Genomic DNA, 16,260 nt, shown 5'->3' with positions numbered 1-16,260 from the left:
CTAAGACCTGAGTTTAAGACATGTACCTATGAGTAGGATTGGTCCAATGCAACTTACACTAGTATGTGGAAGCTTGAAACTTCCAGGACACATATACTGAGAACAGACTTCTCAGAAAGACATGTTGTGTCTGTAGTTAAACTTTTGAAATGAACAACGTTTGCATATTCATAAATTCTGGATTTTTCAGCAAGGGAGGAGGAGTACGCCTAAATGTAATTTTAAAGACAGAGAGAAGACATATTTATTGCACTTACTGCTGGCAGCTGCCAAAAAAGCAATAACACTGAACTGGCTCAAGAAGGAACCTCCGACCTCTGACAGGTGGCAATCTGTAATTACAGAGATTTACTCACTGGAAAAAATAACTTTTATGCTGAGTTTACAGAATACACAATTTACAGAGAGATGGTCAGTTTGGCTGAAGGCAATGAGAGTTAGGTGCACTCATGAGTGGAGAGGTAATTCTGGTTCTTTTGTGTGTTTATTTTTCTTTTTACAACATTTGTGTTATATGTTATTGTCCATGTGTAATCTGTAATACCAAAATGGATTTCTTTTCCAGATATTTTTACTGTAAGTATGGGATTGAGAGACATCAATGTTGGGATGGGAAATGGGGATTGCCACCTGGAAATTAAAAAGTCAATTTGGAGTGTTTTCCTAGTCTTTCTTCTTTTTCTTCTTTGTCATAATAGTTTTTACAAAGTAATGTAAAGTGAGAGTAGATATGATCAGCAATAAATCGTGACAATTTACCCCACAGTTGTTTTGTATGTGGATGACTACACATACAAAACAACTGTGGACTAAAATACATGGAATTGAATACAACCACCATGAAGACTGTCAATCACCTGCATATTCCTGCACTGACCATCTGCACTGTGCTGATCTCTGTACGTAGACATACTTATGGTGCATATACACAGAACAAATATCTTTAAATACATTCGTAAAGGACAAACAAATACAAAACAAACAAAAAATTGTTGCAGTGTTTATATAGTTCTCGTTTATTTTTATTTATATTCTTTAACTGCAAGTTACATTTTTCTATTTTATTTCAAGTTATTTTTTTACATATCTGTATTTTCTTAACAGCAAAATCACAATTCTTCTGTTTATGTTCATTTTTTTCGTTGTTTTTATTGCACACTTGCTTTGACAATGTAAACGTGTTTCCCAGGCCGATAAAGCCCTTTTGAAATGAAATTGAACTGAATTGAATAAATGTACCAGCGTTTCTCTGAGCTCCCCACAAAAGCTACAACTTACATCAATATCTTTCTTGAGTTTCTGCAAATAATGATTAGTTGGATAAAAATATTAAAGGATACTTCTCTGACTCTTTTAGTCCAATAACTTATGCGGTGGAGGTTGAGAACTGATAATTCCGAGCATTAAACGCACCACGTCTGAGCGATGTACCCGCCCACCCCGAGAGTCACGTGATGCATTAGTATCGTTTTATTTGGTTCCTGCTACCTGTCAATCATAACCTCACCACGTGGTGTATAATAACAGGGGGTGGGCTCGAGGGGGCGGTGATGTGCTGTCAGCGATCATTTTGGAAATACGAAGTCATGCATGGTTGAAGTTAGCTAATGGTTCATCCTGTTCGCTCGTGTCGCGCTTTAGAAAAAACAGCGTCAGTGAAACACCTGCGGAGCTCGGCAGGTGACCTTTGGTTTGTCGTCGCCGTGTCGGTGTGTGAGAGAACCGGGGAGGAGCGGAGAGGAGGGACGGTAAGGCTAGTTTTAGCTCAGTAACTAACGGCGGCCATCAGGAGGAGGAGGAGGAAGAAGAAGAAGTGTCACCGCTCACACCAGCTCTCTGTACGGGGACGAGGAGAGCCTGTCTACGGTCATGGCTGCCCTCAGTAACTCGGCGGCCACCTCCAGTCCCATGGTGATCCTGGCGCCCAAGACTAAAACGAAAAAGAAACATTTCGTCCAGCAGAAGGTGAAAGTGTTTCGAGCCAGCGACCCCGTCCTCAGCGTCTTTATGTGGGGCGTCAATCACTCGGTGAGTCACAGCAAGCTAACGCTGCAGTGAATGCTAATGTGAACCACAGTGTACTGTATATGTGTGCCGTGGGAATGTAGCATAACCAGTTAGCGTTAGCAGGTGAGAGACAGTGCCTGCTGTCAGGTAGGTAACATCTCTAGAGAGGTGAGGGCGTTACAGGGTGTTACAGCCAAATATGTAACCTGTCAGGTGCTGTGACAACGCTTTGACGCTACTGTATCTGTACTGTGTAAATGTAGCTTACCCGGTTAGCGTTAGCAGATGAGAGACAGTGCCTGTTGTCAGGTAGGTAACATCTCCAGAGAGGTTAGGGTATTACAGGGTGTTACTGGGTGTTACAGCCAAATATGTGACCTGTCAGATTCTGTGACAACGCTTTGACGCTACTGTATCTGTGCTGTGGGAATGTAGCATAACGTTACCCAGTTAGCAACAGCGTTAGCAGGTGAGACACAGTGCCTGCTGGCAGGTGGGTAACATCTCCAGAGAGTTGAGGGTGTCACAGGGTATTATAGGGTGTTTCTAGGGTGTTATATGGTGTTACAGGGTGTTATAGGGCGTTGATGGGGGTTTGTAGGGTGTTATAGGGCGTTACAGGGTGTTGCAGCCAAATCAGTGATCTGTCAGATTCTGTGACAACACTTTGACCCAACATCAACAGGTTTGATGGTTTGGAAGCTGCAGACCAGTGGTGGATGAAGTACTCTGATTCTTTACTGTAGTACCAGTACAGCAATGTAAAAACACTCCATTTACAAGTAAAAGTCCTGCATGGAAAGTCCTACTTAAAGATCCCCTCCAGACATGTTTTACAATGTATATAAATAATGCTTCTCATATGTTTTTTCCACTAAAATAGTTCACTTATCTTGGTAAAATCCTTAGAATTCCATCTCCTCCTTCTCCCTTATTAAAAACTCCAGAATCTATAAATATGCAAATATATTTCATTTCAGAAGTTTAACTTTTGGACACAAGAAGTCTCCTACTTCACTGTAAAGTCCATTCTCAGTGTTTGTGCACTGGAGGCTTCAAGTCTCCACATCACACTTGTGTAAGTTGAATATTGGACCAGAATTGACTTCCAAACTAGTTGTGATGTCACAAATGATACTTATACATCATTCTGCACAATGAAGCTCAAACATCCAACTGTAGGAACAAGATGAAAACCCAGTTTTGAGTGGAGGGAGACTTAAAGTAAAAGTACATAAGTATTATGAGTATTACAGTTATATATGACACCATTAGATTATTAATAATGAATCATCAGTGTTAGAGCAGCATGTTACTGTTGTAGCTGCTGGAGGTGGAGCTAGTTTACACTACTTTATATACAGTTAGCTAGTTTAGTCCAGTGGTTCTCAACTTAGGGGTCGGGCCCCTCCAAATGGTCAGCAGATAAATCTGAGGGGTCGTGAGATGATTAATGGGAGAGGAAAGAAGAAAAAACAAAGTTCTGATACACAAATCTGTTTTCAGTTTTTGGACTTTCTCTCTAATCTTTGATTTTTGCTGAAATATTGGATCATTTGAATATTTATTGAAATGAAAGCATGTGAGAAGTTTAGAGGGAAAAGTCACTATTTGGTGGAGCTGTTAACAACTCATAGACATCTGAAACGTGACCCCGACTACACACTGGTTTCATCTTTAACAATGTGTTGTATTTTAAAAGCTTGTTATAGTATCCATTGTGTCAAATCTTCATCTGAAAAGTAACTTAAGTTGTCAAATAAATGTAGTTGAGTGGAAGTATAAAGTAGCATCAAATGCACCTAATTACTTTCCACCACTGCTGCCAGTTTCTGTAACACAGTTTTTAAAATTTGTGACCAGATCTGAACATAATAGGCTCAAAATAATTCTTGTTAACAGCTATTAAAATGCTTTTTAAAATACTACGGACTCCACGTTTTTACCAAATATGGTAACAGGTATCAAAACACAAGCGTGACCATGTAACAAATCCTTTCAAGGTTAAAGCTGCTGAAACTTCTTATCTTTTCATTGAATGTGATGGGTGAAAGAATGCAGCATGACAAGTGTAACATAATCTGTGCTCTCAAGTGTTTGAGAGACGTTTGTTTCGACCGACAGTAGTTTCAGTCAGAGTGTCGGCGGTGAAGCTCATTCAAATTCTGTTGCTTCTAAAAATGTTTCAGACTGGACCTGCAACGATCAGCTGATGAAAAATTCAGTTGATTGACAGAAAATTAAATGGCGATCATTTTTGTAATTGTTTGATGTAATTTTTGAATGTGGATTTGCTACCTATCCCCTTCTTACATTAAAGAAAACTAAATGTCTTTATGTTTCGTACTGTCGGTTGGACTAAACAGGACTTTTTCGATCAATCGTTCGTGTTTATAAAACATAAAACCAGTGAAAAACGTCCATTATAATTTACTAGACATCTAGAATGGCATCATCAGATGTCATATTTTGTCCAAACAACAATCCTAAACCCAGTTTTCTGTAAAATATGACAAAGAAAAGCAGCAAATTCTCAAATTTGAGAACCTGAAACCATCATTTTTTTTTGTCATATTTGTTTAAAAAGGGATCGAAATGATTAAGATATCTTGTCGATCGACTAATCTATTAATCGTTGCAGTTCTACGCTTGATGACCTCACTTTTGGTTTAGGAAATCGTGAACACTGATGCACATGTCCTCTAATCCACCAAATAATCAATCATGAAAGTAACCAGTACATGAATCCTTCTGTGTGCAGATCAACGATCTCAACCAGGTGCCTGTTCCCGTCATGTTGCTGCCTGACGACTTCAAAGCAAACACCAAGATCAAAGTGAACAACCACCTCTTCAACAAGTAAGAAACCTGTTAGAGAAGTCCGAACCGAGAAACTGAAACTGACATGAATCTGAGATCTGGAACAAACGCCGTCTTGTCGGAAGCTTTGGAGAAACTTGTTCCTGATTGATAAAATCAGCAGCAGTTATCTGTTGTTATGATAAACTTACAGAAGAGATAGATGACAAATTCCTGAAGTCTGTCAGACTGAAGAGCCTGATGGATTTTATATTTTTCTTATTGTCAACAAATCCCATCTAACACCGAAACCAACAATTAATCATATTTAGTGTTGTGTTAGTGTCTAAAGCCTGATTATATCTTCCTCCTCTGTGTCTTAAAGCTCCGTAGTTGTATCAATGAGCACATCTTTAAGCATCCGCAGCTGAAAATAGTCCCCAAAAAATGTCCTCTACCCTCCTGTTTGTGTAACGTGGGCTTGGTTTTAGAGCCCAGACAGGCTGAGGAAGCCGGAAAGTATCGAGATACGGACTAACACAATGTTGGTTTTGGTTTTTTTGTTGTTTTTTTTTCATGGGATTTTTAAACAGGAACAAAAATGATAAATAAATGTGCTTTCAGTCAGCTTCCTCTCAGTCTCCTCCCTCCTCCTCGTCTCTTTACAGAGAAAATCTCCCAGGACATTTCAAGTTTAAAGAATACTGTCCTCAGGTCTTCCGAAATCTAAGGGAGCGCTTCGGTATCGAGGATCTGGACTATCAGGTATGTGATGTGAGGTTATTTTCAGGTGTCAGGTGCATCTTAAGAAGGTCAAAATCATCTCAGGGTGTGCCATTCCTAATTAAATGTAGTAGATAATCATGTGTTATTCAGACTAAGATTAATATTACAGGGAGAGATGGGTAATAAATGATAATAAATCCCCTCCTCCTTCATAATAATAAGTTATCGCTCTGAACAGCATTTAAAGACACTGATATTCTGCAGGAAAACCATGCTAAGCTATACTCACCACCTGAGTATAGCTTAGTATTAAATATAAGAATTATTTAGCTGTAATTTAATTATTAACTCCAACAGTTTGCAAACTAACTGAAATGTATATGAGGTTGTTTGTTACAGTATGAAAGCGGCCGGTATCTGCAGCGGTGTTAAATACTCGTCGCCCGCTGCACATAAAATCAGTTCGGCTTTATAAACGCGTAGACCAGCAAAGACAGAATCAACTGTAACGTGACACTGACTGACGAGCCGGCAGGATCTTGGTCTCGTAAAAAGTTTATTTTTGACTTTTTTTCCTTTTGTTGTGAGAGTTGACAGTTAACGAGTCAACTGGTGAAACTCAGTAACAGGAAACAGCTGCACGTGTCTCTCTGAACTAGACTTCAATTTGGGAGTTGAGTGGAGGATAGAAGGTAATTGTGGCTGTAGTCGCTACTGGTGTAGCACCCTACCCCCCCCTACAGAGATAATCTAGTCCACTGGGTTTGAGAAAATGTTGTAAAATGTATTAAATGCAATAGATTAAGTCAGACGGTCTCAACGCTGACCCGTGTGCGCTCTCCGTCTTAAACCTCCCAGGTGTCGTTGACCCGCAGCCCACCGATGAGGAGCGTAGAAGACCAGGGAGAGGGTCTGCTCCTCAACTCCTACGACCGTACGCTGGTCGTCAAGCAAATCTCCAGCGAGGACGTCGCAGACATGCACAGCATCCTGTCTGAGTATCATCAGGTAAGATCTGGATATACTCTAGATATGTTCTGGCAAAACTCCAACGAAACACTTAAATCAGCATCGTGTCAGTCTGTCTCTTTAGTTTCCATCTTCTTCCTGCCTGTCTGTGCACTCAGGCCCGAGGCCATTGTTCCTACTGAAGATATGCATCTTTATAAATTAGTTGTGGAATAATACATATTTGATGCTTCAGTGAGTGTTTGTTGTATGTGGGATTGACTAGTCGGGGTAGTAAACTACAGCGACCCTCAGTGCAACAGTAGCTACGTTTCCATCCAAATGTAACGCAAATTTGAACCAAACTTTCATAATATTAACAAAAGAAAATTCCATCCACTGCCTTTTTTTTTGTAATATTTGGAGACGGTTCATCTAGTTTTCCAGTCGAGGACATTAAATCGTTTCAGAAGAAGAAGTGGGCGCCTGACGTCTCTGTTTGTGTCATGAGGACAACGGGAAGAGGACGGTGTAGTTACGAGCTTCATGTACATCATGATTTAATCTGTTTCCAGTGCACTTGTTGCATTTTGCTTTTCTCAATACAACCTCAGCCAAATGAAAAAACATTTCTGCAAGATTATTTTTTGAATTTTCAGCTTTGACACTCAGGTTTTATTTATTATGAGCAAATTAAAACTACGAATAAAAACAGATGGATGGAAATGCAGCTAATGTGGCACATTGATGTGTTTATAATGATTCTTGAACGAGACATATATGACTTGTTAGGATCAATTACTTGTTGGTTTTTGTCTTTTCATACGATTTGTTTACGACAAGAAAAATATAGATTTTTATAGTTTCCAGCTTGTTGATGTGAGATAAGGAACAGCGTTAATAAATAGGTGACATGAATTTTGGAGTAAGTCCCGGTTATTTCTGTTTGATCCTGCAGTGAAACTCAGGCTATAAATAAAACTTCCCATCAGCATCTCGATCTGCCTTCCTCTCATTCAGTCATTCATAGGAAGCTCGTCGTCCGTCGGGTCTCCAGACGCAGTAACGTCTACACACACAGAACCAGGATCAGTCACCTCCCGACTGCTGTACTGAACTGTGTATGAAGCTTCACATCTGTGCTGCTGTGTGTCCCACTTATATTCTCTCTGTAACCTTTCTTTGGACCTTTTAGTGGCTGGAAAAAAAAAAAAAAAAAAACCCCGGAGAGGGTTTTGTCATAGAGTTCCTAAATGAGAACTTCCTGGGGGAAATTTTTTTTTTTTTTTTTTCTGCCGTAAGTGAGGGAAGTTGACCTAAATATGATGATATTACTTCTGGCCGCCGGCAGCAGAACGGTGTCGTGAGTAAGAGGACGGACTCGTATTCAACCCCAGGATGGAAAACATCTGTCTGCCCTGCTGAAGTGTCCTTGAGCAAGACACTAAACTCAGTTTTGTTAATTATCTGTAACTGTCAGACGAATACAACGTATACAACAAAAGACATTACAGTAAGGCTTTACTGAAAGTCCCACTATTTAGAATTTATGTATATACTGTAAACATTTAATAAAAGGTTTATTTATTAATCGCCAACTATTTCAGTTGCTACTAATATATATATAGTCAATTACTTATCTTGATTAATATTTAAAGAAAAAAATGCCCAAATATAAATTCTCTGGCTCCAACTTCTCAAATGTAACAATTTTCTGTTTTATTTAGACTGAATATTTTTTGGTTGTGGACTTTTGATTGAGACATTTGAGGATGCGAAGACAGATTAATCAATAATAATAATAATAGTTAGTTGCATTCCTCGTTTTTACATACTATAATGTAGTTTTAAGCAGATATAAAGACATTTGAAAGTCTTAATTTATGTACAGTATTTGTCTACAGTTCATTACAAGACATAATTTACATTATTATAACTGTGTTTTACTTTATTATATTGTCATTCATTATGGATTTATACACCAGCATCTACCTCATGGTGCCCACCAGAGGATTGACAATACATTAATAAACATATATCTGCTTATAACTACATTCTAGTGAGTTATAAATCATTTATTAACTGTTAATATATTGTTAATAACTGCTAAATAAAGCGGACTATAAGTAAAGTGTTGTCAACATTACAATGAAGGACGGCATCGTGCACCACAACATCAACAACAATTTAAGGGTACAAAAACCAACACAATCAAAATAATATATCAGTATCAATAGTCAGTATAATTCAAAAGCAAGTGACACAACTATCGTATAACATTTGTTTAACAGAGCTTTAACTGAAGGTATAAAGTATCTGTAAGTCCTTCATCACCACTCAGGACTCACTAAGAAGTGTCATACTGTGTTTATTTGTTATATTAACTTACTGTCTTTGCTCTTGTTCACTGAAGACAGTGGAAAAATACCAAGTGATGAAACAGAAAGTCTCCTAAATGCTTACTCATAAAGTAAAATCATTGTAATTCCCCTCCTGTAAATGAAACCTGCGTTTGAGTCCCTTCTTATTATTTTTTTACATCAGTTACTTAGTTAGTTTTGGTATTTAGCTGAAGAAAACCGGCCCAACACCAATCAACAAAGTCACTCAGACGTCAACAACATTCAAACAAACAATCATCAGCAACTTTAACATTAAAAAACATCAGATGAGTCACGTCTACATCCAACAAACCCTCTCTCTCTCTCTCTGACACACCAACCCTGACCTCACACCTTCCTGTAGCTTAAAACCTGCTTGTCATCATCATCATCAAGGTTAGCCGAGGTTGTTCGACTCTCTTTCCGTGGTTACAGTCGCAGTGCCGCAGAGCGCAGAACAAACACTCTCTCATATCGTTGTTAGCTTTGTTGACGATATTCAAATGTTCCTATCAGCTCATCTGTGTTCATGTAAATAGTGGAGTACGTTTGTAGGATGAGATAAGAAGGAGGTCACACTTTCACCTGATTTAGTTTCTATCAGGTTTTTATTTCATTATGGCGGAGTTATATTATTATTTGAGTTATTTTTATACAGTCTATGGTGGACACTCTGAAAAAACTGGGTCTCACTTCAGGCAAACATGCCAGTGAGTAAACTTTTGGCTGCTTTGAGCTCTTATTGGAATGTGTAGCCTGTGGTTACGCAGCCTACATAAAACGGGGAGGGAGACGAGGAAAATGGCAGCTCTGTTTTTCAGAGGGGTTTTTTAACTCACTTGGCGCTGAATGAACTCATTGTTTTCCTTCGTAGATCGTGACATGAGTTTGCAGGTCGCAGTTTTCTTGTCGACATTTAGTTTCAAAATGTCTGTAGAAGGCTTTGTTGTTGTTGTTGTACTTGTTGCAGCTTTTTGGCTTTATTTGGATGAATTCTCAAGACTGTTTTGGGGGGTTAAGTTTTATTTTTTTGGCAGGTGTAAAGCTTCTCTATCACAGGGTGTACGCGTAGGCTCTGTGCGGACATCCGCGTACCTCCGATTTGCTGTGACATCACAATGCCGTCTTCCTGTAGACGCCGATCTACTGAGCATGTGTGGAACGCGTCCTCCAAGCGGACTCCAGAAAGCTGTTTAAACAGAGCCAATACATATCCACTCAGGAGTTTATCTGTGGCTTAAGGACGTCTTTAGAGCAGCTTTTCAAACTTTTGATCCAAATATGACATTTTATGTGTCGTCATAATTGTCCGACAGCTTCTAAAGGCAACACATGAATCAGTAACACTCACATACATGAAGTATAGATGGAAAATTGGCATCTTAAGTCTTTTTCAGCTACTCATAATGAATGATATAGGGATGAGTCAGAATGACTGGCAGCATATATATAATTGTATAATGACAGTATGTATTAATATAATGATTTATATAACGACAGAGTGCATTCTTTAGGAAGTCAATCAGCAAATCATTCATGGATATAATAAACAGGTTGAAATCCAATAAATCAGATACCTCACATATCAAGTCACTTCATCACATTCCTGTACATATAATATGACCATTAAGTTGTCTCTTATTATACTGTAACATGGGCTGTTGCAGGAGGTCTGAAAGGGACCTTTTACCTTTAAACAAATATCAGTATTTTGTGGTATCGCCTCGCGCAGGCTACAGTGTTTACATTTGATTACAGATTGTGCACCATTTATAGTGTCAGGGTATGCTGCTGTCATTCAGTTTAGTTTAGTGCTGCAAGGGTTAGTTGATTAATCAATTTGTCTGATTAAAATATAATGAATATACTTGTGTTTTGGGTTGTTGGTCCAACAACATTTTTTCAGGTATTTTTCACTACTTTTTTTGATATTTCATAAACAGTTAATTGAGTGATTGAAACATGAATCAGCAGATGAACCAACAATGAAGATAATCATGACTCACAGCCCTAGTTTGGTGTGTGCTGAACACAGTTTAACAGTAAGAGGAAGAAAATTGTTTTGCACAATTCCCTGAGTGTACTACTGCATCGTTCACTGTTGCCTGGACAGGTTTTAAGCTGCCCTGCGTCCTCTGACGTCCGTGTAGTCACCGACTACTTCTTCTCACCTGTCAGTGCTGAGATTCAGCAGAGGGATGTAACACAAACACACACACGCACATGACAAGTAGAGGCTGCTAAATCGATCGATATATAAAACAGCGTTCAGACATGCAGAGCGATGTCTTTTAACATCCTGCTCAGTGAGTTTCAGGGGACGGTGAATGAGGTCAGTCTGAAGTGAGCGTCTATTTTAACTGTGAGTGTTGAGCACAGCTAAAAGTCTAACCTGAATAAGCCTGTACACCTACATCATATATTCATGTTTCATCCGTTAACGCGTCTCCTCTCTCACCGCTCTGACATTTTTAACATCGAGACTCCGCTTTCTGCTCCCCCGCCATGCAAATTCACTGTTTTGTGTTTCCTCCCTGCAGCACATAGTGAAATGTCACGGCAGCACCCTGCTGCCTCAGTTCCTGGGCATGTACCGGGTCAGCGTGGAGAGCGAGGAGACGTACCTGATCGTCATGAGGAACATGTTCAGCCACAGACTGGTGGTACACAGGAAGTACGACCTGAAGGTGAGGAGGAACTAACCGCATCGCTTCTCATCACTGGTGAACAAAACAATGTGGAAGTCCTACAGGTGTCCGTTTTATTTCTGTTTGTTTTTTTTTCGCAGGGCTCTCTGGTGGCTCGTGAAGCAAGTGACAAAGAAAGGGTAAAAAGAACCTCTCGTCTACTATCCATCAGCTGACTTCCTCCTCTTTTATCCCACTAAAGATGTTTTTTTTAATTTATCTCTAAGGGGAAAGAGCTTCCCACCTTCAAAGACATGGACTTCAGGAACAACATGCAGAAGGTGTACGTGACCGAGGAGCAGAAGGAGAAGTTCATGGAGAAACTCAACAGAGACGTGGAGGTGGGTGAGAATTTCTTTTAAATGTTGACACCCTGCTGCTGCCGCCGCTGCTGTTGTTGTTGCTCACCTCAACCACACAGCGGCAGCATCAGCTCACCGGGGGAGGAAACAATCCTGTGTTGCCATTTTGGCAGCGAGAGGAAGGATGTAAAATCAATTTGTGTATTAAAACATAAACTAGAGCTGAATTAATGAAATCCATCCATAAAACATTCATCTGCAACTATTTTTAAAGAGCCATTTAGACACATAATGATATTTGTTTTATGTTGTAATCACATGCTGTATATGTTCTAACATTATGTAGGTTCATGCAGTTTATGTTTAGTATATATTAAAGTATATTTTGAAGAGTATTACAGGTGCTAAGGTTATGTATATACTTGCTGTTCTTAAGTGCTTGAATGCAGGAACTTATATTTTAGTTATTTGTGTTTTTATTGCACGTAGCCATAAAAATACCTTAAAAACATGGTGCTAATATGTAGGGGAAACAACTGCAAACAAGTTTATTAATTAAAACAATCTTTTGACTGTTTATAACATGAATGATGTGTATAAGGGCAACAACTAACCATTATTTTCATCACCGATGAATAATCATTTGGTTTGTAAGATGGTGAAAAATGTTGATCATCATGTCTTTCTGTCCGGACCAACAGTCCACAACCCAAAGATACTGAGTTTACTGTCGTAGATGAATAAAAAGAGCAGAAAATATTCACATTTAAGAAGCTCAAACCAAAGAATATTTGTTGTTGTTTTTTTTTTTAAATGACTCCAAATGATTAATCGATTATCAAAACAGTTGCAGATTAATTGTAGCTCTAATGTGTATTCAGGTCTGTGTGAGATAGAGTAATGTGTGTGTTACAGTTTACGAATACAACATCAAGTCGTCAGGCTTAATGTAACTTCAAATAAATCCTCATTCAGCGTTTTCCGTGCGTCCTGTGGTGAGTTTTCACAAGAAAAATTGACACTAACATGAGTCAGAAATAAGAGGATGTCAAAACTCTGACTGTTGTGGAAATAGACAAAAATCACAGCATGTTCCCATCGTCAAGTTAATATTAGGGCTTTACGTAATAGTCATTTTCATTATCAGTTAATGTAGTGATTATCTGCTCTTTGTTTGGTCAGAAAAATGTGAAAAATACTCATCAGAAGTTCCTGTAGCACAAGTCGACATATTCAGATTGCTTTTGTTGTCTGATCAACAGCTGAAAACTGGAAGATATTCAGTTTTCTATCATAGAAAACACAGAAAAGCAGTAAATCGTCACATTTGAGAAGATGAAGGAAGAAAAAACAGCTTAAATGATAATTGTTTCTGTTTATTTTGCAGTTAATTTAATAGCACTTCCTCTTAGAGTTAAACATCATCTGTAAAATGTCCCATTTTTCCCTCCAGTTCCTGGTGAAGCTGAAGATCATGGACTACAGCCTGCTGCTGGGTATCCACGACGTGGGCCGAGCCGAACGGGAGGAGGAGGAAGGCGAGGAGGTTTCCAACGAGGAAGAACAGGAGGCGGAGAACGGCCTGGCAGCGGGTCCGACGGTGGGCTCTTACGGCACCTCTCCGGAGGGAATCGCCGGTTACATGTCCTGCTGCAAACCTCTGGGGCCCGGGGAGTTCGACCCCTACGTGGACGTGTACGCGGTCGGGAGCTGCCCAGGTGAATATAACCGAACTGTAATGTCTGGAAAGAGGTTTTTGTTTCCTTTTTCTCCTTTATCACCTTTTACCATAAATATCATAAAATTCAATGTTGCTTCTTTGGTCACGTAAGCAAACCACAGATGGCCTGGTCATAACCTCCAGTTTCACAATACACCACACTGTGTTCATTTTTATTGTGTGTGTGAACATCATTCTGGTAACGATGGGACCACTGCTCTTACGTTATCAAAATGAATTTGATGGGAAACAGGAAGTGACAGCTGTCACCACCTGCACTTCCTGTAAAAGCAAAATAATTGAAGTTGGAGGAAGCTCAACACACATTACAGGAAAATACCCTTATTCTCATGAATTAGTCGAGAATATCGATGATGCACACTAAAGCGATTTCCCCGAAATGTACAAACTGTTTAATTTTAAAAGACATGTTTCAGTAGGTCTGCTGAAGCTTTTTACAGAGTCAGGCTAGCTGTTTCCAGTCTTTATGCTAAGCTAAGCTAACCAGCTGCTGGTTGTAGCTTCATATATATAGACAGCAGACAAAAATGAGAGTTGAATGAATCTTCTCATCTAACTTTTTCCAAAATGTTTAATGTTGTGTGAGAAGAGTGCACTGTATGTTGTAGGGCTGCAAGTAACCATTATTTTCATTATTGATTAATTGATTTTAATTGTCTCGTTTTGTCTGATCAACAGTCTACAATCCAAAGAAATTCAGTTAACTATCATGTGTGACTCAAAAAAGCTTCAATTTCTCACACTTGAGAAGCTGCAACCAGCAAATATTTGTCCTTTTTTTTCTTAACAAAATGACTAAAACGATCATTCGATTATTAAAATAATTGTCGATTAATATCCTGACGATCGACTAATAGTTGCAGCAGAGAGAAACAGCAAATCTAGAAGCTGAATCCTACATTTATTGGGACTTTTTTGCTTGATAAATGATTTAAATGATTAATCAATTATTGTTTAAATTATTATAAACTAATCCACTATTTCATCTGCATTTCATCACAAGAATATTGTTTACTGCCTCAAACTGATTGCAGAAAGACAGTATGTGTTTGTCTTGAATGTTTCTCTGCGTGTTATCATTTCAGCTCCATCATCATCATCATCATCATCATCATCTAGGTCATCCGGAAAAATAATAGATATTCATTTTTTAAGCTTTGAGCTTTCGGGTTGATGATTATTATATGAGGCCTGTCACTGCCGCCGTCAGGGAAAAAAAAACCCCCAATAAAATAACCCTGATTGTTCTCTTCCTTTCATCTCAGGAGCCCCTCAGAGGGAGGTCTACTTCATGGGCCTGATTGACGTACTTACTCAGTACGACACCAAGAAGAAAGCCGCTCACGCAGCAAAAACTGTCAAACACGGGGTGAGTAAAAACACCAGAGGAAGGAAAAGAGAGGTGGAGGGGCCTCTGTCAGTTGTTCAAAACATTCAGTCGTACCTGCGCTGAGGGTTAAAAGCGTTTGATGTCTGCTCTGATGTCATGTCATGGTAATGTACGATGCATACGGATGATGCTGATGACCTTTTTTTGCCCTCTTCTTCTCCTTCTCCTTCTTCTTCTTCTTCCCTTTCTGCTGCAGGCTGGCGCCGAAATCTCCACAGTCCACCCCGAGCAGTACGCCAAACGATTCCGCGACTTCATCTCAAACATTTTTGCATAACACTCGGCTTATGAACACTCCCACAAGTCGATCCAACTTACTGAGAGCTGAAAGCCTATTTTACCATTGACCAAAAATAGTATGCACATGCAGATCATATAAAAAAAAAAATTTTTGGTGATCTGAGGCGAGACGACTGACGCTGTAGCAATATAATGTACTACTTCTGATGCATATATTTATTTTTAAGAATTAAGGTGTATTTCTTGTAGATATTAAGCACTCTTAACGGAATAACTCGGGAGCGATGGGGTACTTGGAAACAAACTGCTGTTGATCAGTGTTCAAAGTGTTAGACCAGATCAGTGCTAGATCAAATATCATTATTTTTCTTTCTTTTTTTTTTTTCCTTAAATGAGGAGTTTAACATTTTGGGAAGTAGGTTTTATCATGTTCTTGCTGAGAGTTAGATGAGAAGATTGATACCGCTCTCGTGTCTGTACGTTAAATATGAAGCTACATCCAGGAGACGGTTAGCTTAGCTTAGCTTAGCTTAGCTTAGCTTAGCTTAGCTTAGCTTAGCTTACCATAAAGACTGAAAACAAGGGGACACAGCTAGCTTGGCTCTGTTGAAGATAAAGACAGAAAAATATACCTACCAGCACCTGTAAAGCTCACTTAATAACACATTATATCTTGTTTGTTTAATTCATACATGTGTGAAAATGACAAGTTGAGGTTTTACTGGGAGTTATGTGTTGGCGCTAGAAGTCACTGCACCAGGCTAACACCTTCTAAAACCACAACTTCTCATTTTTAATCTTCGTTTCTTGTACAGAATAAACAAAGAAGTTATATCGTCTTTATTGGTGAACTTTAGAGGTCCTGCAGATTTATTTTAACCTTCACACAGAACCAGGCTAGCAGTTTCCCCCCGTTTCCAGTCTCTATGCTAAGCTAAGCTAATTGTCTCCCGGATGTAGCTTCATATTTACCGTACAAACATGAGAGTGATATCAATCTTCTCATCTAACTCTCTGCAAAGAAAGCGAATAAGCGTAT

General features: G+C 39.1%; 1 protein-coding gene across 1 annotated transcript; it reads left to right on the top strand.

Moving 5' to 3' along the window:
* Nucleotides 1-1,532: 1,532 nt before the first annotated feature.
* pip4k2ca (phosphatidylinositol-5-phosphate 4-kinase, type II, gamma a) lies at nucleotides 1,533-15,648 on the top strand. Its single transcript, XM_042409851.1, has 10 exons — nucleotides 1,533-2,028; nucleotides 4,769-4,866; nucleotides 5,475-5,571; nucleotides 6,391-6,540; nucleotides 11,402-11,548; nucleotides 11,650-11,688; nucleotides 11,776-11,889; nucleotides 13,304-13,568; nucleotides 14,857-14,960; nucleotides 15,178-15,648. The coding sequence occupies exons 1-10, from the start codon at nucleotides 1,870-1,872 to the stop codon at nucleotides 15,256-15,258; spliced, it is 1,254 nt and encodes a 417-aa protein (XP_042265785.1). The 5' UTR covers nucleotides 1,533-1,869; the 3' UTR covers nucleotides 15,259-15,648.
* Nucleotides 15,649-16,260: the final 612 nt, after the last annotated feature.

This window comes from Thunnus maccoyii, chromosome 4 (assembly GCF_910596095.1).
Source record: "Thunnus maccoyii chromosome 4, fThuMac1.1, whole genome shotgun sequence".
Classification (NCBI taxonomy): domain Eukaryota; kingdom Metazoa; phylum Chordata; class Actinopteri; order Scombriformes; family Scombridae; genus Thunnus; species Thunnus maccoyii.
Note: the sequence above shows the minus strand (reverse complement) of the source record. Positions and strands in the feature narration are given on the sequence as shown.